This window comes from Chamaea fasciata, unplaced genomic scaffold (assembly GCF_029207755.1).
Source record: "Chamaea fasciata isolate MVZ Bird 193981 ecotype frontalis unplaced genomic scaffold, bChaFas1.0.hap1 SCAF_21, whole genome shotgun sequence".
In the NCBI taxonomy this organism is placed as follows: domain Eukaryota; kingdom Metazoa; phylum Chordata; class Aves; order Passeriformes; family Sylviidae; genus Chamaea; species Chamaea fasciata.
In genome coordinates this window covers 9,883,356-9,907,775 of record NW_027094106.1, presented here as the reverse complement: position 1 = coordinate 9,907,775, position 24,420 = coordinate 9,883,356, and the positions used below count along the sequence as shown (strand labels likewise).

Here is a 24,420-nt window from a genome sequence, read left to right as displayed (position 1 = left end):
CGGAGCACTTTACAGATACAGGAGCTGCAGGAGCCTTGCAGAAACCAACTGTGTTTATTAAAAGATGATCAGATGTTTCCTTCCTTAAGGCAGTGTCTAGCTGAGGCTGAGTAATAACTCATTACCAACGAGACTAATAACTGCTTATCATCAGGTCAGTGCCTTTCCCAGCCCTTTGGAAGGGGTGGCAGGTGCTCTGAGCACCGGTGGGCTCAGCACCCACAATAGGGGGTAAGAAGACCCCACTCCAGTCCCTCTCCCTTCCTCTGGGGCAGCCTGAGCAGGGGCAGCCCCAGGCTCTGCTCAGCAGGGTTTGGCCCTGGGTTAAGCTTGAGGAACAGCTTTATCCAGCCCTGGTGCAGCATGTTCCCTGCTGCCTGTGAAATCTGGCTGCCGTAGTGGCCTTTGACCGTCCTTTGATGGTCATTTCATCCTGGTGCTGGAGACTCAGAACCAATGTGCCAGAGCTCCATGTGGCCTGATGGAAAAACCAGCAGCAGGCCAGGGCAGTGCTGGAGAGGCATCCCAGGAGTACTGTGGGGCCATGGGTGAGGTGGGAGGTCATGATCCCCCATGTCCCCTGTCCCCACATGCCCCACGCTGACAGGGCTGGGCTGGGGAGAGGCAGAACAGGGCCAGCCCTCAGCCCTGGGGCCGGGACCCTCTTGGGGTGGCTTAGAGGCTTTCCTCAGACGCCATCCTCTGGTGCAGCCACCGCGGTCCTTCCCTGCCACATGCCATGGCATCTCTCCATGTCCTTTGTTCCCTCCCTTGCTCACGCCTCTGCCATGATTTATGGCCGCTGCGGAGCAGCCTGGCTGCAGCTCGGCTGCTTGTCTGGACCCCTGGGCTCTGTGCCCTCGCTCCCAGCCTGGGGCAGGCAGCTCTGATCCCCCTGCATTCGGGCCCCCCCTGCATTTAACCATGTGCGTGGCCTTTTCTTTCACCTCCTTCCAGCCTGGGTGTGAATGAAGTGCTTTCAGGGGGAGGAGATTGCTGGGAGCCCAGCTCTGCCTGTGCATTGGTAGCAGCCCATAAAAGCATCCCAGGAATTCGCCTCGGCGGCCCTGTGCGGGGTGAGCCAGTGAAAGACACCCTTTGTTCCTGCAGCCCAGTCCCACACGCCCTCCGACGGGCTGGAATCTGCAGAGCTGGACGTGTGCTCCCACTGCCTGCCACGCTGCACTCAGGCCCTCGGGAAGAGGTTTTCCCACGTCTTAGCCTGGCCAGGGCGAACAGGGCACTGCAGAAAGGCTTCCCCGGGGTTTACTGACAGGTCGAGCCAGGCGTGTGTGACCCCAGCCTTAGCCCCGTGCTGCCTAAGCTGAGTCAGAGGGACGGAAATCCCTCCTTCCAGGGCTCCCTCTCCCCGCGGGCTTTGGTTACAGGTTCGGGGTGTGGTGTCGCGCCGATTCCCGCTGCTCGCCTGCTGCCAGGGCCGCTCCGGCCGGGGCTGACACGGGGCCAGGCCGGGCCCCGCCGCAGCCTGCACACAGCCGCCTGGCGCCCGGCCCAGAACATGGCTCTGGAAAAAAATAAATGCCTTTGTTGTTGTTGAGGAAAGCCCAGAACGCTCCGACAAGGACACAGCCTCTTCCTAAAGCTGGGTTTCAAAGCCCTGCTTTCTCAGAAGGTTCAAAGTGACCTGGCCAGAAGCATCTGCTGCTCCGTGGGTCAGCCCGGCTGGAGGAAACCCTGACCCACGTTGCAAGGGCTCCCTCTGAAACCACAGCTTGCAGGGGGACTGAGGGATGGCATCCATGTGGCCCCTTCCAGAAGGGTGCCCACCCAGGGGTGCTGGTGAGGAGCCCCTGGAGCTTTCCTGTGGTGTCATTTGCAGAGGAAAAGCTTTGGGTGACTCAGCAAGCAGGTGCCAGACCAGGGCTCGGACACTGCCTCTGTCCTCAGCAAGACTGGCACATGCAGTTCAGGCAGAGCCTGGGCTGGCTAAAGATACTGTGGTACTTAAGTATTTTATAGAAAATCATTAGGCAATTAAATCTGGTGGATATCACATAGTAGGAAAAGCAGCTTGAAGCTTGTGCAGTAAACAGGGCAACGCTTCCTGCTCGTTTGGGATGTCTTCTTGGAGTCTTAACTACAATCCTTGCTTCAAAATAACTATAATTATCTCTTAATTGCCATTATTGTTTAACATTTTTAGCATTTGCAAGTGCAAACTGTTACAGTTTTCCGTGCAGATACAATCAGTAGCCAGGGCTCACAATGAAAGCAATTAAAATCCTGTGATTATCACAAGGCTGCGTGTCTCTCTCTACACCAGCTTCAATCTGCATCATTTGCCAAGATGTAGGCTAGAAACTCAGACAAATTTAGCATTTATTTAGTAACCCAGCAAAGCTACTACCTCTTGCTGCCTCCAATGATTTGCATCTACGGCACTTTTTGGAAGGACGGGAGCAGGGAGGGGAGGGGAAAGAAAGCAGTTTCTAGAATACATCCCAGGAGAATATACAGCAAGAAAAATTATGCACATGAATTATGCATCTGAATTATGATTTCACTCCTATTTTTGTCCGGATTAGCTCATGTTTGGTGTGCATCCCTGGCAGGGTGCTAGCAGAGTGCGCTCCAGCTCCCAGCAGGTCACTGCAGCTCTGGGTCCCGTGGTCCCTCCTGCTCCACTGGCAGCTGCTTCCCAAGGGCTCACGGAGCTTCCTGGGGATGTAGCCCCTGCTCCTGCACCCCTCACGGGCTGGGTGAGTCGTTTTTCTGTGTTAATTGAATGCCTCTCTATTGTAAACACACAACGGATGACAACAGATTTGGGTGTAAACTAAAAAAGCAGGTCTGCGCTATTTTGTAAAGAGGGGGAGGTGTTTGGAGGCTGTGCTGCCAGCAGCCAGGATTCAACGGCATCCCCCAGCTCCCCAGCATCTCCGGGGGAAGGCACACATGGAAACATCTTGGCCTCTGCTAACTCTGGGGAGATAAGCCCAGGAGAGAAGTGCAAGGGGAAGGCAGTAGCAGGGCTTCCAAAATCTCACCAGATGCAACTGCAATCCCGGCACACAGTCAAGTATAGCCAGCAATCCTTCCAGGGAAAACTGCTTTGCAATCCTCAGCCCCCTTCCCTGGAGGGCTGGTGGCACCAGGCCATGGATGTTTCCATGTGTAAGGAATTTTAATGGCCCTCATTGCAGGAATTATCCTCACTGCCCAGGTCAGCAGGGCACCTGCACCCCAGGTCCAGGCTGGGGTGGGTGTGAGCACAGGGCACCTTCCTCTGATGGGGCCATGTGGGGAGGCTTAAAGGGGCTGGAAATGCTCCCTGGCTGGGTTCTTCCCTCACCAAACCGGCATGTCCCATCTCTGCTGCTGCCTTGGATTAACATCCCTGACATCCCAGCAGTTGTTTGCATGAGAAAATGAGATTAGGAAAGTATTTCAAGTATTTGTGTCTGTTGTTCAGTGGCAAACAAGGCTGGAGCCAGTGCTGTTTGTCCTGTCAGCTGGCCCAAAGCTTGGGAAAACAGCCAGGAAGGCAGTGGGAGACACCCAGCTAAGCACCAGCGGCTGAATTCGCACATACCTTTGGAGAATGGGAAATGTGGAGCTGGTGCAGGCTGAATCCCCTTGCCAGGGATGGGGTACCTGCACGTGCACCTTTGTGGGTACCCCTGGGATACCTCAGAGGATTGGGATTTTTCTCCATTCAGGTGTTTCCCATCTGCTTTGAAATGCTGCTGGTAGGAAGTGAAAAGTCAGTACATTTGGACAGTCACAGAAAAGAGGAGCAAAGGCAGAATTAATGGAAACAGGCATCTTGGAAAGTCTGGGCTTGAAACCCCTGCAATTGCCTGCTGAGTTTTGAGCCAGTTGTGATCCCAGAGTGGTCAGGTTAAGAGGAACTCTGCAGTTTGCCTTTTGGAGAAAGGACACAGCTGGCAAGGCGAGAGGCAAGGAGGAGGCCAGGAGAGCTGCAGCAGCTCCAGGTCACTGTGTTTTCAGGCTCAGCAGGTCCCTGCCACGTCCTGGAGCTCTCCTGTGGCTCCTGTTCAGTTTGGCTTTCCCGTGGCAGCTGTCACTATCCCTGCATTTTCAAACCACTGCCTGGATGTCAAGGAAGTCATCCATATATTCAACAGGAATATCAATTTCCAGGAGCTCTGGGGGACCCTGAGATCACAGCAGCTAATGCAGGGATTCTGCTGAGCTGTGCTCACCCCACCAGAGCTGGAATTCCCCCTGAATGGGGTGTCTGCTGGGGGCTGCAGGGAGCTGGGGTGTTGTTTAAACTTCCCCTGGGCTTTCTGGGGCTCAGGTGTCCTGGGGTGGGCCCCCATCCCAGCCACTGGGATCCAGCCCAAGCCTGCAGCCCAGGGAGGACACTTTCTCCACATTTTTAAGCCAGAAGTGGCTCCTGAAATCAATAGAAAAGGAGATTCCTCTGCAGCCTAGGGAACCACCCTGTCCACATTCTTCCCTGAGGCCTTCAAAGGAGCTGAGGAATCTAATTCCCACTAATTTGCTTTGAAAACATCAACTTAAAACTGTAATTACAGCCTGGTGTCTTACTGCCGAGGGAAGACCCCAGCAGACTGCAGCTTCCTTGCTTCCCTGAAACATCAGTTTTGATGATTTATTAAGACTTACATTTTTAACAATATGATGTTGGTTAATGTTGGAAGATGTTCCTACAATTAATGAAAATTTCATAGACTGACTGGAGAAGAAAGAGACCATTTTGTGTCCCCTACCAGATGGCCTAGACCAGCTGCTCACTTTTTTCTTTGAACTGTGATTCTAATGACTTGTCTGTCCTTTGAAGTCTGCTTAGAGCTGCTGAACCAGATGGATTTGCATGATAGTAGCAGCCCACGTTTAACAGTGGAGGACTTGTGCTGTTTTCCCTCCTGGCCACCGCTGAATGCAGCAGTTGGGGGATTTGGAGGGGTGAGTAAACCCGGAATATTGCCAGGCACTGGCAAAATGTGTCTTGGTGTAGCATCACTGGCTTCAGTGGAGTTATTCCCCAAACCCTCAGTGTCCTTACCCAGCTCTCAGCTGGTTTTGTTGCTTTACAACCCACGGGACTCTGTCAGTCATGAATTTATTGGGGCCTCACAACGTGGGGGCTGCTGTCAGAATGCACATTTCAGAACCATATTAAAAAAAAAAAAAAAAAAAAAGGAAAAGAAGAAAGAAAGAGCTTCAAATGTGTATTAAGAAGATTTTAAAATAATAAATCACAAAATAAAATGGTGACAAACAAAACTGAAAAAGGTCCCTGACTGTGGGTTTGGTAGGAGTAGAGAAGTTGAGGAGGCAACACTGACAGTCCTGGGTTTGAAATCTCAAATCAGTACTGAAGGTGGCCACATCACTTTTTCTCACTGCCTCCCAGAGCACTCACAGGATCTCAAGCAGCTGCTCTCCCTGGAGCAGTGTCCGGGCTGGGCTGGCACAGAGCTCTCTAAAATCTCCCAGGACTCTGATGATCCTTGTGGGTCCCTTCCAACTCAGGATATTCTGTCATTCTATGAAAATCATCCCTGCACAATAACAACATGCCTGGGGCTGTCTCCGCGCTGTGTTTCTCTGTGCCTGCCTCAGAGGCCTTTAGGGACTTTTGAGGAACAAACAGCACCGGATAAATGGAATGCAAAAGGGAAGGAGCAGAGCAATTACCCATAACCAGCCAGCCCAGGGCACAGAAGGATGCCAAGGCCACGGCACTGGTGGCACAGAAGGTGCTTTCCTTACTCAGGGTGGTCAGTGTGATAAGGAAATGCAAGGAGGGTAAACCAGAGGTAAAGCTTTGCCTGGATGTGACATGGAAGGAAAAGGCACCGTATGCTGGCCCTGGAGCCCTCCTGTTCCTTCCCAGGTGATGTGGGTCCAGTGTTGGCAGCAGTCCATGTGCAGCAAGGCAGGAGTACCGGGCTGAGCCCCGTTCCAGTGCATGTCCCCATCCACCAGGGCTTTCCAGGCTTGGCTGCTCTCCCCGGATCCCGTTCACAGGGATCCAGCTGTTCATTTGATGTTACCCGCCAGCGAGATGTTAATGCTGGTGAGGTGCAGATCCCACCTGGATTAATGTCCTTAAGGTGAGCAGGTTCCTGTCCCCGTGTCCCCAGTGCTGTGCGTGACCTGAACCGGGTACGGTCAGAGCTGGGACAGGAGCAGCCCCGATTTTGGGTTACACCCACCACATCCTCCACGCCAGGAGAGGTTCACATTGAACACCGCCAAAATTTCTTCACGGAACAGGCTGTCCAGCCCTGGCACAGGTGGAGGGATTTAAAAGCCGCGTGGATGCGGCGCTCGGGGCCACGGCTCGGTGACAGCCTTGGCAGCGCCGCGCCGGTCCCGAGGGGCTTTCCCACCCGGGCTGACTCAGCGCTCGGACACTCGCTGCTGCTCCCGGGCCGTCCCACGGGCGGGCGGGCACCGCCACCTGCCGCGGGCGCTGCCGCCCTCAGCCCCGGCCCCGAGCGCCGCCGGGCCGCCGTAGCCGGCCCGCCCCGGAAGGGCTCCGGTTGCCATAGCGGCGGGGCGGGCCGGGGCGCGGGGATGGCGGCGGCGGAGCCGGGCCCGGCCGGTTCTCTGCGGCGCTGCCTGGCGCGGCTCGGAGCGCTGCGGGCCCGGCCCGACGGCGGCCGCCGCACGGAGCTGCACCTGCTCTTCGATCAGCTCATCTCGGAGAGCTGCGGGCCCGAGCCCGCGGCCGCGCCCGGCCCGCAGGTACCGGGGGATGGGGCACCGGGGCTGGAGGGAGCGGCCCGGCGGCTCCGGGGATGTGTCCGCGTGGGGAGCAGGAGGAGGAGGCGGCCCCGGGCGCGGCTGTGCCCGGCTCGGAGCGCACGTGTGGCGGGGCGGAGCGGGTGCCGCCGTGGGCACGGCGTGCCCGGGGTTTGCTCCGCTGTGCCACCACCCCCGTGTCCCCGCAGGCGCCCCGAGCCTTCCGCCCCGCGTTCCCCCCGCTGCGGAACCTTCCCCGCTCCTCCGCCCGGCCCCGGGCCTCTTCTCCGGCTCCTCGGGGGCTGGGCTCTGCTGTCCTGTGCCAAAGCGCTGCCGGGTGGAGATGTGGTGGGTGACACCAACAGGTGGGACTGTGGGCCTCGGCGATTCTCGTAGTCTGACGCTGGAAAAATTGTAATTTTTTAAACCTTAAAGCAAGCCCTTCAAAGCTGAGCACTCTAGATGAGCAGCGTGGATGCTGCTCCACTGCTGCTCCATTGGCAACACACAGTTCTTCATTATTACACTGCTTTGTCTTCATTTTATTTCCAAAGCAGGCTTACTTGGCACTTTGGAATTAGTTGGTTTTTGGACAATACTCTTCTGTTCCTTGATCTAACTTGGTGTTTTCCTTGAGCCATTATTAATGACTTTGTAGTCCCTAAATAATAAACTGAGGCTTTCTCTTCCAGGATGTTTGTGCTGTGCTTGTCCAAGCCTGTCAGTTGGTTCCCCTTGATCAGGAACATCTTGTCAGCAAAGTCTGTCAGCTTATCCATCACTTACTCAACAGATATCAGGTAGGGAGAGTTTGGTTATGTCCCTCCTGTCCCTCAATAAGCCAGTGGAGCTCTGTCTTTTTCCAGGGCTGTGGAGCCAACCTTCAGAGTTAATTGGATTTTCACCGTATTACTCATTTTTGGGTAGCTGAGGCTCTGATATAACATGGTTCCTCATAAAACCACCTCTCAGTCAGAAGTGATTCACCATGGGAAATAGTCTTGGTTTTAGGACACTTGTACAGATTTATCCATTTCTTTTCAGGTGTGTTCTCTGCTGGTGTGTGATTTTAACAGCCAGATCACCTGAATCTGTGACCAATTTCTTTGGGTTTATTGACTGCAGCAGTACAAGATGATGTTTATCTTGACCTTTTGTGTTGCAACAGGTGATGGTTGATGAGCCGAACTTGAATTTCCTTCTCTCCTACTGCATCTCTGCTCTGAGGCAGTGCAGCTCCTGGACACATGTTGAAATTCTACAAGCCTTAGCAGCTCTTGTTTACAATAATGGGCCTAAGTGTCAGAAGGTGAGTTTACAAACAGAGAGAAAGTAACAACAAAAATATTTGCACCGCTGCTACTGTTTCTATTTTTTTTTTCTGAGAGAAAGAATAAAAAAAATTCTCAAATTGTGCTACCTTTCATGCTAAGATTCAATCCCGTTTATATAGTGGCTGATATTTATGGGAAAGTTGAATTTCAGGTGCATTTATTAATAATTATTATTCCCATGTGGAATGCCATGTACCTGCAGGCTGCAGCTGTAGGGATCACCATTGAACAAAGGCACAGGCTTAGCCTGCAGACCAACCACCCTGTGCCTCAGGCAGGAAGACCACAGGGAGCTTCAAATTGCAGCCAGCTCCTCTGAGGATGCTGAAATCCATCCTGTAACCAGATCAGGGCTTTAGCTCGGTGCCATTTCATTCTCAGGTATCAATCCTGTGTGAAGCTCCTTGTTGCTGCAGCTGACAGTGTTGGAAATGCTGAATCCTCCTGCTGTCACCAGCTCGTGGCAGCTTGCAAAGCAGTCTCTGCTGTTGGGCTGAGCATGGGGTGGTGATGCTCACAGTTTGGGAGCTGCCAGCTTGTGTGGGCTTGTAGCCCATGTAGTGGCAGCATTTTGGTGCAGCAGTTGTTCCTAGCTTAGCTTCATGTCTGGGAAGAGAGCATAAACTGGGACTCAGCTCTGTGCTCAGCTCTATCCTTTCTTAATGCAAAATAAGAGGACTTAAGGAATTAAGGTTTTCGTGCTGTTTTTTATAAACATAAATCCATCTCCGGAACCTGAAATTGCAGCTGAGAATTTTTAGGGTTTGTTTTACTTGTCATTATCCTGCTTTGATTTTTGATTGGTAATAAATCCAACTAATTTCACTAAGCCAGGTGTGCTCTGCTCATGGTGGTCATCAGTGAGTGACCTCTCCTTGTCCTTGTCTCAACTCATGAGCCTTTCCTTGTATTTTCTCTCCCCTGCCCATCTGAGGAGCAGTTTTGGTGGGTACCTGGTGTCCAGCCAGGCTCCAGCCACCTCCCATGATATTTAACCCCCAAACAACAAGACCCAGGAGGCTGAGGGAGGAACACTGACCCCTAATGACTTCTGGTGATTTGTTTTCAGTATCTCCCAGACCTGCTGGGCAAGGCTGGACTCCTGCTGCAGTTCAGTGACCCTGCCCAGGCAGACGTGGAGCTCAGGAGGGCAGCTGTGCGCAGCATGGCAAACCTGTGCCTCAGGTGTGTACAAGCCTTTTCAGGTGGGTTGGAAAGTGTAAATCTGCCAGCACAGGGCCAGCAAGGTGTAGGTGCATGGATTTGAAGTGCAGAGCTTTAGTGTTCCAAGATATCTGTGCATAAAACTGGAAACTCTCATTCTTCCAGAAATCATGTTATAGGGATTAGTTTAGGGAAGAAAAGCTGTTGTACTATCTGGTTTATCATGCAGAAAGTTTCCTTTTGTCCTCCGTATGATAGAGCTGGCCCTTTTCAATCAGCCATCCATCCATGTAGGGCTCTGCAGGCCAACAGAGGGCTTGGGTGGGACTTTGTGTGACTTTATGAACCTGTGGACAGACTGTAAACCCACCCTGTGTCTCCTCCTGCTCTAATTTTAGTGTCCCTGCACAGCCATACCTGGATGAGTCCTACAGAAGTGTCTGTTTTCAAACTTTCCTAAGTGTTCTGCAGTCTTCAAAAACCTCTGATGTGGATGACATCACTTTTTGCATGGTAAGTGTGAGTCTAATTGTCTAAAATACTCTAATTAGGAGGTTGTGCTGCTGGAATACATGGAAATTGGAATGATGTCAATTAAGATTTTGCTTTAATAGTCTATAATTTATCATATTACTGTCCCAGTTGAGCAAAACTGCCTAGATAGTTGCTTGAAAGATGTGAACCTGCAGCATTTTGGGAAGGAAAAGTAAGTAATTCTTTGTTTTCAGTTACTGCAAAGTGCACTGAAAGGTGTCCAGTCGCTTCTCAACGGTGGGAAGATGAAACTGATGCAAACTGACCAAATTGGAGCACTCCTGGCAGTGTTAAAGGTAAATCCTTAAATCCACCTGGGGAAAGAGGCAGACACTGGGAGGTTCGAGGTGCTGTTAAGTGGGAAACAGCAGAAGATGAGCATGAGGGGGCAGAGAAACCTCAGCGTGGGGGGAAATGGGGTGTGAGATACAAAGAAAAGTATATTCAGTTTCTCTCACAGCATCTTCACTGCACTTCCCGCTGCAGAATGTGAGAGGGAGATGGGAGGCTTGGGGGTTTTTGGACCTACTTGAAATCCTTCTAGACACGTGGATTTCAGTTGTATAGCCTTCTACATGGGAGAGACAAGGCCTGGGGGAAGGAGCACACTGAAAATTCTTTTATCACCCAAGTGAATAACAGTAAATGTGTGCCTGAGAAAGGGAGAGGATGCTAACTAACATTTGTGTTCCTGTTGCAGAAATGCATGTTCCATGGGCTGCCAGGACTGAGCATAGAGGTGCCCACAGCCCTGTACCCTGCTCCTTTACCTCAGTATGATAAAAGGTCACCTGTCAAGCAGGAGCAGTCAGAAGCAGCCACCTCTAAGCAGACAGGGGTAAGCTGGGCTGCTCCTGATTCTCCAGCCTGTTGGTTGTGGTTGTATCTCACCTGTTGTGATATTGGTGGCTCTTCATGTCCTGAGCATGTGGTACATTTCATTCTTTGCTTCAAAGGTGTTGGTCATAAATTCTGCATTGCTTTGGGAACTCGGGTGACACAAACAAATGGCTCTGCAGGGCTTGGCTTCCCTCAGTTAGGCTCTGTGCAACAATTATTCATCCATAGCCAAGAATTCCTGGCCTTCAGGCACGGGATTGATGCGTGCAAACTCGCCAAAGCTTTTGATTTTATAAGTCACGTTTTCTCTCCTAACACTTGCACAATTGTTTGACTCTTTCTTAGGGAAGTCAAGTTCATTTAAGACTATTTTCTTGCCTCATCTGTTCTGCTTAATCCTTCTACAGGTTATTTTTTAACCCTGTAAATACTTTGGATTACTGATTATCTGAAAGACATGAGAGAAAATAAAGTTGTCTAGTCATGTTGACCTGTTTCTTTTTAGGTCCTGAAAAGAAAGGTTAGTTAGTGTTACCTACTGTAAATCTAAAAGAACTACAGAAGTATTTGGTGTTGTTCTTTAATCACTTTTGTGTGAAATATGATTTTTAGCTAAAGGTTTCCTTGGATATATTCTGCTTTCCTGATGAAGAAGTCAAAGCTCAGTTTTTGAGGCTTTTCAGTTATAAACTGTTTACTTAGGTATTACTGAAATTTTGTGACTGTTGCTACTAATAAGCAGAATTTAAAAACCCAGATACTAAACAGTGACTGTTTGAAGAGTATTGCAGAGACATGTAACTGCATTTATGTATTTGTTAAGCACTGACTAAGAAAAATCAATTTTTTGTCTTAGAGCCGAAGAAAAAAGTGCAAAGGGAAACAAAAGAAGGGAGAATTTGGGGAAGAAGGAAGAGAAGACTCAGGAGATGCAGGAAATGAGTCAGTGCTAGGAGCAGACATGCTGAAATTGCACTTGGAGGATGTGCAGCCCCGTGCAGCAGATGTCTGTGCTGGGAAGGATCCCCTGTCCTCCCACCCCGCGGGCTGGAAGCGCATCAGCAGCAGCGAGTCGGAATATTCTGACACTGAAGGTGGAATACAGAGCAAAGTGAGGTGATTGTTGTGCACATAAACGTGAAAACACGAGGTCCACGAAACACTTCCACACTGTCCTTTGTTCCGAATCAAAACTGCTGAGGGAATCACTTTCCCTTTTGATTTATGAGATGATACGAGAAAATTGGAAAGCGGCAATTTGTGTTGGTTTGGGAGTAAATTTGTTCTTCCTCTTCCTGTTCTTGGTCTAAAAGATTTCCTCTCACAGCCAGCCACTAACACACATGAAAGAGGTGGAGTCCATCCCTCGTCCCTGCTGTTTTCATGAATCTTTTTGTTTGTGTTTCAGGTCTTACCAAGCCAATGTTCGCCAAGGGGCTCTGGCCTGTTTCCTCTCCACTATAAAGTCAATAGAAAAGAGAGTTCTTTATGGCTACTGGTCAGCATTTGTTCCTGATGCCCCTGGTATTGGCAGCCCCCAGTCTGTGTCCCTGATGACTATTGCTCTAAAGGACCCTTCTCCAAAGGTGAGGCACTTCTGAGGACAAAAATTGTTCTGTTTTCCCCTATTAATCTTAGGAGTTGTCTTCTCTTGTCTTCAGTAAGTATATTGCTACTGCCCAAGAAATAAATAGGAAGCTTTGCCTAAAGACAAAATGGATTGGTTCTGTGTTGCCTAAAGTTATGAAAAAAAGAGTTGAATTTTCTCTTTCTAGAGAGGAATTCATATATTGTAAAATTCTCCACCTGCTCAAAAGAGGTGTTAAAAGGTGTCACAAAATTTTTTATGATTTCAGACACGTGCCTGTGCTCTTCAAGTCCTCTCAGCCTTCCTGGAAGGTTCTAAGCAGTTCCTCTCCGTGGCTGAAGATGCCAATGACCACAAGAGAGCTTTCACTCCCTTCTCTGTCACCATTGCTTCCAGCATCCGGGAGCTGCACCGCTGCCTGCTGCTGGCCCTGGTGGCAGAGTCCTCCTCTCAGACACTGACACAGATTGTCAAGGTACCTGCACACCTGCAAATGTGCCACGTGCTCCCAAGGGGTGACACTGCTCTCTAGATTGAGTCCTGAGGAAAGATTGCACAGAGTTGCTGTTGAGGAGTGAGGTGGTGGTGGTGGGAAACAGACCTTTGTCATCTCACAGGATTCATCCTACAGAATCATAGAATCACAGAATGATTTCTTTGGAAGAGACCTTAAAGGTCACCTTGTTTCAGTCCCCTGCTGTGGACAGGGACACCTTCCTCTAGACCAGGTTCCTCAGAGTTCCACCCAGAGTCTCGGGGTTTCTTTTCCCTTCAGCACAATTCTCTTTTTTCTGCGTTTTTTTTAGTCTTTTTGTAGCTGAATGAACTTATAAAATGATTCTAAAGACTGACATTGACTTCAAAACTGGAATCCAAATGGACAAATCCTTCCATGGGCTATCAAAATTCCTTGGTCTTTATGCCACAGTCACAGTAGTTAAATCCTTGTTCTTAGGAGCCAAGTTTGTATCCAGTGTTCAGGCAGCAGATAATTGGGGTGGTTTTTTTCAGGTGCCCTCAGATAATGAGCTGCCTGAGTGACCTAAATTACAAATGTAAAAACAAACCTGTTGGAGGCCAGGCTGACATTGTAACCAGCACCTTTCTCTGTGTTTCAGTGCCTTGCAAACTTGGTTTCCAACGCGCCCTACAGCCGATTGAAACCTGGCCTGCTTACCAGGGTGTGGAACCAGATCAAGCCCTACATCTCTCACAAAGGTTTGCATTCTCTGTATTATATTCCTCTCCTTCTCTGTGCTCCATAAACCCATAATTCAATAGCAGTGGATGTTTGTGTTATAATCTATCTTGTCTGCAAACTGCTGGGGGAGGATGCTGGGCCGTCAGTGAGGTTCTAATGGAGTATTTTTTTGCTCTAATTGAGTTTTTTTTGTTTTTTCTTCTCCCCTCATTGTCTCTTGCAGATGTTAACGTTCGAGTTTCCAGCCTCACATTGCTGGGGGCAATAGTTTCTGTCCAGGCACCTTTGCCAGAGGTGCAGCTGCTCCTGCAGCAGCCCAGCTCCTCAGGGCTGAACAGCAGCGGCAGCGCAACCCCCGGGCGCTTCAGCTCCTGTGAGCAGTGGAGGAAAGCCCTGCCCTGGGCAGGGGAGAGCCCTCGGGACAATCCAGCAGGGTGTGGCCCTCCAGAGCCGTGCTGGCTGCTCCGCCTGTGTGTCTCCATCATCATCCTGCCCCGGGAGGATTCCTGCTCCGACAGCGACGCCACCTTCCCGTCCTTGTCCAGCGTCTACGAGCCGTGTCCCCTGCGCCTGGAGGCCCTGCAGGTGGGAGCTGCCTCCCTCAGCCCTGCATTCCCTTGGCTCCCTGCGTTCCCAGGGAGATTTAGGCTGAGGCCAGTGCTGGTGCAGTGAGGCTGAGCTGCTGTGACACCGTGTGTCCTTCCCAGGAAGTCACAGATGTTGAACCCAAAAACTCTTTTAAAGGAGCAGGAATAGATCTGGGAGTCCAGTTTGGTTGGGGAGGGTCTTGTGTGAGGGCAGTGACTTACCCAGTGAGAACTGAGCTTTCCTTCAAACACTGTATTTATGAAGAGAAAAACATTCACTTTTAGGAACCACCCACCTAATCTCTTGATAAAAAGCTATAAGTGGAATGGAACTGGGTTTATCATTCTCTTCCCAATTGCTGTTAACAGCTTCACAGTGCTCCTCTGCTGCCCAGGGAGCATGAGCTGCCGTGACCCAAAGAGAAACCCTTTGATTCCATGGCCACAGCATGGCTGTCCCACTGCAAACCTGCTGCAGCAAGTTCATCTGCCTGTGATTTTTTTATCCCCAGTATTTTTTTCAATATTATTTGGGGGTGTGTGCTGGCAGACTGTGAGTCTTCCCCATGCGAACTCCTCCGTACAGAATCCAAGTTAAAGTTTTGGTGGAAAACAGTGGGAAAGAGCCGTGCAGTCAGAGAACAGTCTGCAAGGAGCTCTGGAGTGACTCAAGGAATACCTGTGGATGCTGAGGCTTGGCTTTGTTTTAATTCATGTAGCCACAGCAAAGGGTAGGATTTTGTAACATGCATCCCAAGAATTCTCACTCTTTTTCTGGAACAGTAAATGTTTGTCAAATCCAGTTCACAGAAGGCAGCAGCACTGTTACAGGAGGTGCAGAATGTCTTGCTCTTAGGCTTTTTGGCTACAGGAGCCCTCACTTACACTAAATAATTCATGGTCTTGCTACCTGATAGTGCTTCTGTGGCTCTTCTGAGCCACAAGATAATGGAACAGGGAGGCTTTTAATCAGCTCTAATATTGCAGAAGTAGTGCTGCAAAGGTGTATCTGTTACATCAGAGTTCAGTGTATGGTGCTAGGGCTGGTTAGCCCATTAACATCATTTCAGTGTGTAGTTGGGGTATTTTGGGTAAACAGAAGGAAGAAAGGCTGAATGGAATTTCCTTTGTCTGTGTTTAGGTGTTGGCCCTTCTTGTGAAAGGCTATTTCCCTATGGCTCAGAGCTATTTCCTAGAGCTTGGAGAAGTGGCTTGCAGATGCATGGAAGAAATGGATCCATCCATTCAGCTTCATGGAGCCAAAGTAAGAGCAGGAGGACACATCAATGTTGTTTTACCAAGTCAGTTTTATCTGCCTGTGTGCTTTGCAAATGCAGATGAGTGGTGATGAATGTTCAAAGCATCTGTGTGTGTGATGTAAAATGCACCTTCTGCTTCCAGTCTTGAAGTCTCAGCAGAATTTTGTTGCTCTGCTGAGTCACCAGGAAGCTTGGGAAGTGCAAGGACTACAACACTGAGCCTCAGCTGGTGCAGGGACTGGACCCAAAGATTTCCTCTTTGTGCAGTCGTTTGTTATGCTGTGCCTGCAGGAGACTTCATGTAGGAAAGACTTTTCCTCTGATTTCAGTACTAGCAGGGACAGAACAGTCCAAACCAGTACTGAACCTTTTATTTTTGTTCCCTGGGTCAGATGCAGTCCTAGGTGAAGGTTCTGTAGTTCCAAGGTCCTTGAGTCATCCCTGATGGAAAACCTCTTTGCTTTTTGTTCTTTGTAGCTTCTGGAGGAGCTGGGCACGGGTGTCCTGCAGCAGCACAAACCTGACTCCCCCACTACCCCTGAGCAGAGGGTGCCTGTCAGTGTGGTAAGTGTGAGATTCCACCTCACTGAGCTCCTTCCCTGGACTCTGCAAAGTCACTGGCACAGACACAGATCAATAATTGCAGGGAAGCAGGAAAGGACTCAGACCGCAGCTCTCTGGATGCCAGTATGGGCAATTTCTGGAGACTTCCTGCAGTAATTTGGCAGTTGTTCTTGTCTGGAGACAGATGTGTTGAGTTTTATTTCTTTTGCATGATGTTAACCCTGTGTCTTTGCCTCCCTCTTCCCAACTCTTGCAGCCTGCTGCAGCTCAGAGAGCTGGAAGAACAGCAATGATTCTGTGTGTGTCATTACTGCTGCATAAAACTTTTAGAATTTTGGTGAATTTGCATTGTTAAAGAGCCAACCTACGTTTTCTAGCTGGCCACAAGTGCAGAGAGAGTGGCCAGAACCACAATATATGTGAATTTAGAAAAATTCATTAGCTGTTTGTTGGCTAAGTTTGCAGAAACTGAGTAATAGGGGCCTGTTTAAGTCTTCTTTCTGTGAACAGAAGGCAAGCTTAAAAATTTGTTTGGCTCGTGCTTCGTTTTGAGCCTACAAGACAGGAAATGTGTTCAGTAGCATCAGGTTCCTGTTATTTGCTATGAATGTAAATTGTCAGGCAAATGAAAACACTCAGCTGTGTGGATTCAGGAGTGGGATTGCAACTATTTAATGCAGTTTAAATGTCAAGGTATAATAATCATCTTTAAGACAAGAACTTAGGCTTAATTGTTGAGTTTAAAAGGTAAACCTGGCTGCTTCTCCTGCAGGTTGTGACCTTCTGGACAATGATGTTAAATGGCCCTTTACCTGGCACCCTGCAGAACTCCCCCCACCCCACTCTCCAGACAAGTGCCTGCGATGCCCTGTCCTCTATCTTACCAGAGGCTTTCAGCCTCCTGCAGGTAGGAGAACACACCTTAAATGTGGTGTTTTTACCTTTGAGGTTTTGTCCTTGTCCACCCGATTACAGTAGTTTTTTAAAGCCTTTTAAAACTTACCAGGACAAAGTAAAGAAACCTTCCCCAATTTTTTTTTTTTTTTTTTCCTCATTCTGAGCATTGTGACTGTTGAAGGCTGGGAAGGGCAATGTCAGTAGTAATTAGCCTGTCAGAACAATTCAACTGTGGGTCACAGCAGCTGTTGGGGCCTGCCATGAATACCCAGCCTTGGCAGTGATGCACAGGAGATGGAGGACAAGAATTTAATGGCATGAGGGAGGGCTGAGGGATTGTTACTCTGCTGGTTAATTCTTTGAAGAGCCAGCTGAGCCAACAGCCAGGGCCTGATGTTGTGCACCCATTTGCACAACGTGTTGTGGGCAAATGTGGGCACGATGTTGTGCACCCATTTGTTTTCTTCCCTTTGCAATGTGAAATATGCTTTTAAACATGAAAGCCTTGGCAGTGGATCCCCCCTGCATTGTGCAGCTCCTTCTGTGTCACTGTGCCCTTGCTGGGGAGTGCTCTGCCAGATCTCATTTGCCCAGGAATTGCTGGTCCAGCAGTATCTCTGGAATTCTCCAAGTACAGCATGTACTTCATCCCCCTGTACTTTGATCCCATCCCCTCTCCTGTCCCTGTGGCCAAGTGGGGTCAAGTCAGTGCCCACTCTGACCTTTTGTCACGGGCTGGTGAACTGACAACCTGCCCAGGCTGAGCTCACCCTGCCTGCCTGTGCTGGTTAATGAGGGGCAGAGAGGGAAGGAAGGCATGAGCAGCCCATCCTCTCTGGGTTAGCTCTCATGGGCCATTCCTTCTGCTTTGGGTGAGAGTTAAAGCTTTGATTTCCTTCCTGGTCTTACCTAACAGCAGTGAGATCCTGTGTGCTGGAAACATTCCTGTCTCCTGGGTGGGCTCCGGAAACACTCCTCAATTCCCTTTATCTAGAGCATGCTCTGAGGGGGAGCTCCTTCAGATACAGGGGCTTTCAGAGGATGGGTGTGTCCCTGTGGGACAGAGCTCTCCTCAGCCGCCCTGTTGTTGTCACTGCTGCTCCTCTTTGCAGGGTGACCAGCAGATCCTGTGTGTCACGTTGCTGCTTGGCCTGAACCACAGTGAGAACCCCCTGGTGAAAGCTGCTGCTGCCCGTGCCCTGGGAGTCTACATCCTCTTCCCGTGCCTCAGGCAGGTCAGAGCCGGCCCATTCCCTTCCTCTGAGCCATTTTATAATGAACCATAAGATGTGGAACGTGGATTTGTTTGAAATTAATTCACTTTACTTTTAGCCTGTAGCGTATTTGTAGTTTTCCTTACTGGCCCCAGACCTGCTCTTGCCTTTGGAGTGAGAGCAGAATCAGTGCAGCTTTCAGGGAGGTGAAGCAGAAGTGAGAGGAAAAGGAGAGAGGTCAGCATCTTCCCAGGCTCTCGGGGTTGGAAGCTGGAGTGGTTAGGTTGGCACAGAGGAGCTGGGATGAAGGGAACAGCTGTACAGTGCCCTGGGGAGTTTAATGTTGGACTCCATCTTTGAGGTCTTTTCCAACCTTCAGGATTCTATGGTTGTAACAAGTTTTTAATGTGAAGCCTTCAGTTTTGCTTAAAACTAAGAAATAAAGCTTATTTGGAGGGGAAAAAAACCCTGGTTTTTTTTTCTACAATATATCATCTTAGCTTGGCTGAGCTGGAAGATTAGTTTTTACAACGTCACCTTTAAGTGAATGATTTTAATATAAAAAATATGCAGAAGCTGACTTTGGAGTTTAATTCCAAAATATTTTGAAGGAAAATCCTTTACCATAGGCACATGTAAAGTGCCATAGAAGAGAAGATTAGACAGGCAGCTCAACAGGGAGCTTGGAGAAGCAATTACTTTAAGGGGGGGATTTGATGAGTATAAGGTTGGCAGTTCATGTAATTATGTTAAAATCCAAAGTAACTAAATCACCAATGGAATTAAATAATCCATTGAAGCTTTTCAGCAACAGCTACCCGAGGGTGGTGGACTAGGTCAGCACTCAGACTTGGACTGTTAATTAAAGGTCAGGCAAAGCTGCAGAGAGCACCATGAGCTCATTAAAAGGTGTCACCTAGAAAAGAAAAGTAAACTAACAGAGCTGGTCTCTCTCCCATTTTCCCTGGAAAAAAAACAGTGTGTGTTATTAAGGAAATCACCTGTGTTTTGAGAACTCTGTAACTTTGCAGCAGTTTTTGCTTTGACAGGATGTGATGTTTGTGGCAGACACAGCCAATGCCATCCTGAATTCCCTCCATGACAAGTCTCCCAACGTCCGTGCCAAGGCAGCCTGGTCCCTGGGCAACCTCACAGACACCCTCATCATCAACATGTAGGTGACACACCCTGCCCTGCCCTGTCCCCAGGTGTCACACAGAGCAGACTTACGGTCTGCAGCAGGACACGGCCTCAGGCTGTGCCAGGAGAGCTCCAGGCTGGATATCAGGAGGAATTTTTCCGTGGAAAGGGTGGGCAGGCACTGGAAGGGGATCAGGCAGAGCTTGGACTCGATGCTCTGGAAGGGCTTTTCCAACCAAAATGATTCTGTGATACTTGACATCAAAGAAAGCTGAAATTTGGCTTGGATCCTTCTTTTTAACCACCCTCTGCCTGTGTGTCTGCCAGGGTGTGACACTGTTTAAGCATCCTGTGTCCATCTGGGAACACCTCTCACTATCCCAGGTGGCTCCAAGCCCTGTCCAGCCTGGCCCTGGACACTTCCAGGGATGGGGAGCCACAGCTTCTCTGGGCACCCTCACAGGGATCAGGTCTTTTTCTAATATCTGATCTAAACCTACTCAGTTTGAAGCCATTCCCCTTTGTCCTGTCACTCCAAGGAGAGACTCTTTAAAACTTTTCACTTTTTAGTTTTCCATTCCTTGTGTGTTGCTTGGTGTAATTACATGGTTCCTTTACTTTCAACGTAACACAGAAGTAAAATTAATAAATATTTAACCCTTCCTCAAGCCAGAGACTGAGGGAAGCCCAACCTACTGTTACATTTTTAACAGGAAAATAGTTATCATATATTCCTGGTGCAGAATTGCCCCTGAGCAATTCATTGCCCTCTGTTTTTTATTAGACTTAACCATTGCTAACCAGCTTTCTTGCATTGATAGTTTGGTTTTAAATTAATAAACATAGTGGTCACATGCAGAAAGGTCTGCCTTACATATTAGCCTTCTAAAGAGTGAAGGTTGTTTGTTCATGGGCCTTTATAAAGGGTGGTGTCACATCTTTGGGGATGGAGTGAGGGTGTTCACAGGGTGATTCTCCTGCCAGGGAAACCATGGGCCAAAGCTTCCAGGAGGAACTTTCTGATCTCCTGCTGCTGAAATTGCTGCGGTCTGCAACGGAAGCATCCAAGGACAGAGACAAGGTAAGGCTGAGGGGAAGAAGGGTGGGGTTGGTGTAGTTAACTCCTGCATTAAAAGAAAAAAAGAAAAGGATAAAGGCACCAGTAACTTCAGGTCTCTTTGCCCCAGTGTTTGAGGGGAGCTGCAGCTCACATCCTCCCCTGAGGGCTGGTGTTCAGAGGTTTCCTGTGTGGGGATTGCAGGGAATTGGACTGGGCTTTTCCACAGGGCAGGGATTTTTCCTTTGCTTTGTGGCCATTTGCAGAGAGTGATCTTTCTGGTGGCATTTAGGAAGACACAGTGTGATTCCAGCTGTGCTCCTTGCTGGCTCTGAGATGATTTCACAGCAGGCTTGAGATCAAACGTGCCGACAGCCCGAGAACCGGAGAGGTTTTTGTGTGTTGCAGGTGAAGAGCAACGCTGTCCGTGCCCTTGGGAATGTGCTCCATTTCCTGCAGCCCTGCCACGTGGCCAACCCCAGGTTCAGGGAGGCCATGGAGGAGTCCCTGCAGGCCCTGATTGCCACGGTGGGCAGCGAGGCCACCATGAAGGTGCGCTGGAACGCGTGCTACGCGCTGGGGAACGTGTTCAAGAACCCTGCCCTGCCTCTTGGTGAGAGCCTGTGCCCCTGCCCTGGGGCTGCCTCAGCTCCTGTGGGGCTGATCACATCATCTCTGCTGCCACTGGGGGGGAGAAGAAGGGGGAAAAGCCAACGGAGCTGAGTCTTGCTGTCACAGCTTTCCCAGGGCTCTTCCCAGTGGAACAGACTCAGCTCCTTCCAGTGCCAGTGCAGGTGTAACTGCTGTGTTCAGCTGGATCTGTCATGCCAGGAAAGATTGTGAGGGTGGGATTACAGGTGTGAGTAAATACCAAATGTCCTCCTGTAAAACTTTGGGAGATTTAACTGTTTTAACTAATATTTCATTTCGTAACCCCCGATTCTCTCATTTCAACCACAGTAAATTCAATAAATGTCAGCCCATTAAATATTCAGGAGGCATTTATAGTTTTGCATATTTTGGCTGATTTAAAAAGGGGGTTTTTTTGGTGTTTTTTTTTTTTTCAGGAGAGGCTCCTTGGGCCACTCAAGCTTTCAGTGCCCTTTCCTCTGTAGTCAAGTCCTGCAAGAACTTCAAAGTGCGAATCAAGTCAGCCATGGCCCTGTCCATCCCCAGCAGGAGGGAATGCTACGGCTCCACGGAGCAGTTCTGCCAAATCTGGAGTGCCTTGGTGGTGGCCCTGCAGAGGAGCGAGGACACCGAGGACTTCCTGGAGTTCAAGTACAGCTCCAGCCTGAGGACCCAGATCTGCCGGGCCCTGCTGCACCTGCTGAGGCTGGCGAGGAGCACAGACCTGCCCCTCATCGGGGCCACCCTCAGGGACCACGGGGAGGCCATCAGACCCTTCGTCCTGCAGTACCTCAGGTCCTCGGGGGAGGACAGCGAGGCAGGGCTGCACACGGACCTGGGGGAGAGGGAGAGAGGATTGCAGAGAGCGATCGACCACCTCAGTGGGATCGAGAGAGAGCTGCAGGGCAAGGCGAGGGTCAGAGTGTCCCTGTACCTGGAGGATGTCCTGACAGACCACACCAATGCCACGGAGCTGACAGAAGCTTGAAGGGAATGTCCCATTTCAGCGACCAGAACTTCCGCAGGGAGCACCAAACTCTGTTCTCTTGCACGGGACAAGAAGATTTCTGCTGCTGATACTAAATATTGTATTTCAGAATTTATTAATAATGCCTCTAGGACTTCATTTTTATATTATTACTATTTTCTATTGTTGTGTTTGGTGAACTCTGCCGTTGCGCTGCCTGGGGCTGGTTTGTGCACTTTGCTGTCACAGCGTCGCCACTTGGAAAACAAACGCCTCTTCCTCCTCTGTGTGTTTTATAAAGCTGCCTGTTCCCTCAGCTTATCTCAAAGCATTTCGTTCCTATTGCTGCAGGATCCAGAATCATGTTTGTAAAGCAGGGGGCTGGAAGAATTTTGTTTTTCAGAGCACTGCAAATGTTGTCGCTCTTGTGTTCCTGCAATAAACCCAAATACGCCAATATTTGAAGAATAGCTTAGAGCAAACACCCTTTGCCTTTACCTGTCTGTGTTCCCAGTGTCCTACACCTGGTCTGTGCCTCCCTGCTGCCTCCACTCATCCTGTCTTCCAAAGAAATCAAAATTCCTCCTTTCCAGCTGGATGGTACTGTGCTGCTTAAACAGAAAATTCAAAGTAAGTTCTCCAAGGCTGAAATTTTGGCTCTCCGAGCACCTCTCTGGGCGGTGCAGTGATGTCCTAACAGCACATGGATTTGTTTCTGGTTCTGGAGTTCTGTCCCCTTCCATTCCTTCCCGCTGGTGTTACTTGCTCTGTGTTTGCTCTGTGCTTACTCTGCTGATAGCCGGGAGAGTGCTGAGCTCTCTGATGTTGCTGGGGACAAATCAGCACCTCCAGGAATGAGCAGGGCTCTGGGGCTCTCAGAGTTAAGTGCCTGCTGTCCTAACCCCGGGCTGGATGTTTGAACAGGGCTCAGGGCAAGCCCTGCCTGTCATAAAACCTCTGGGGGATACAAAATTCATCTGCTTTGTTCTTCCACCCTCACCGCTGCTTTCAGCAGGCCTCAAGTGCTCAGAGTATCCAAAACTTCCTGGAGTAATGGAGCCTTTTCCAGGGGATGGATGGGGCCAGTTCTCTGCCAGGGATGACTGCTGCAGCTGGACCAGCCCTGTGTGTGTGGTCAGGCAGGGAGACCCTGGGATGGAGGCAGAGCTGAGCATCCCTGCTGGGCCCTGTCCCACAGCCACTGAAAGCACAACTTCACCTGGATTTCTTTCCCAAAGTTGCTGCCATCTGTAGAGCTGCCTCCAGCTGGAATGCTGGTGCCGAGGCAGCTGTGGGGGCTTGGGAGCAGGTACACCCTGTGAGCACACTCAGCTCCAGCAGCCCCATCCAGTGTCAGGCTGTTCTCTGAAGGGAGAAATCTCAGGTTTTATGCACCCCAGGAAGCAGGAGGGAGCTGCTGTTATTCCCAGTATTCTCTGGGGACAAAGGGGTGTGTGCCCTGTGCCACCCCTCGCTGCCAGTGAGAGCCACAGGGCTGGCTGTGAGGTGCTGGGGGCCGGGGAAAGGCAGCACCTTCCCCACCCTGGCCAAGGTTTTATTGTACTGCCTCTTTATTGTTGTGTTTACAAGCCAGGCCCTTTATAGGTTTTCCTATGAATAGTTCCAAGGAGAAGGTAATTACCTTATCACATGCAGGATGATTTATAGCCAAGGTGGCAAGGGACATTCAAGCTCCACATCGGCTCCGTTTGAAAGACAATCCTCCTGTTCTTCCGCGGGGTCACTGGGTGGGGAAAACAAAAGGGCTTTAGTGCCCGGCCCGATCCCAGCCCGGGGATGTCTCCTGCGGCCGGGCAGCCCCCGGGAGCGATTCCCTGCGCTCGTCGCCCACCTGCAGCCCCGTGGGCTCCTCCCTGGGCAGCGCAGCAAGGAGCAACCACAGCGGGTCACGGGCAGCCTCCCTGGGGGCTGTGAAGCACCCCCTCTTCGCCCGCACCGAGCTATTTTAATTGTTAGTTTTATTTTTAAAGTAATTTGTTTTCCCTTGCCCTCCGACAACCGTCTCTATGACCGCGGAGCACTGACAGTGATTTATCGGTCACCCTGCGGCTGTCGCGCCCTGAGCATCCCAAGGCAGCCGCCTCCGTGTCCGGCGGCCCCGGGAGCGGCCCCGGGAGCGGCCCCGGTCCCCACGAGGTGGCACCACGTCCCCGGGCACGGCGGGCGCGGCCACAGCGGCGACTCCGCTCGCTCGTGTCCCCTCGGCGGGGTCCTGGTTGTCCCCTCGGCGGGGTCCTGGTTGTCCCCTCGGCTCCTGGTTGTCCCCTCGGCGGGGTCCTGGTTGTCCCCTCGGCGGGGCCCTGGTTGTCCCCTCGGCGGGGCCCTGGTTGTCCCCTCGGTGGAGCCCTGGTTGTCCCCTCGGCGGGGTCCTGGTTGTCCCCTCGGCGGGGCCCTGGTTGTCCCCTCGGTGGGGCCCTGGTTGTCCCCTCGGTGGGGCCCTGGTTGTCCCCTCGGTGCGGTCCCCGGGTGCACGGGGGTCCCCCGACAGGACACGGGTGCCACCAGCCCGGGCACCCACCGGAGCGTCCCGCCGCACCCGCAGCCCCGGGATCCGAGCTGGGGCCGGCACGGCGCCTTCCCCTGGGATAAATGGAATATTTTCCTTCCCCGTGCGCGGCCACGGGTGGGGCCGCTGGCTTTGGCCCCGGGGATGCGGGTGCTCCCTCCGGCAGCGCACGGGGCTGTGGCTCCGGTGTCAGTGACACCGGCCCGTGAGCT

At 50.8% G+C, this 24,420-nt stretch overlaps 1 protein-coding gene across 1 annotated transcript; it reads left to right on the top strand.

Annotated features, from left to right (window-relative positions):
- Positions 1-6,630: 6,630 nt before the first annotated feature.
- HEATR6 (HEAT repeat containing 6) lies at positions 6,631-22,151 on the top strand. The gene is made up of 20 exons (XM_066201762.1): positions 6,631-6,708; positions 7,398-7,505; positions 7,874-8,014; positions 9,109-9,224; positions 9,602-9,716; positions 9,932-10,033; positions 10,438-10,575; positions 11,434-11,693; positions 11,986-12,163; positions 12,434-12,640; positions 13,284-13,383; positions 13,590-13,951; positions 15,095-15,217; positions 15,690-15,776; positions 16,549-16,683; positions 17,786-17,908; positions 18,937-19,061; positions 20,012-20,108; positions 20,493-20,697; positions 21,152-22,151. The coding sequence occupies exons 3-20, from the start codon at positions 7,877-7,879 to the stop codon at positions 21,700-21,702; spliced, it is 3,162 nt and encodes a 1,053-aa protein (XP_066057859.1). The 5' UTR covers positions 6,631-6,708; positions 7,398-7,505; positions 7,874-7,876; the 3' UTR covers positions 21,703-22,151.
- The last annotated feature ends 2,269 nt before the right edge of the window (positions 22,152-24,420 follow it).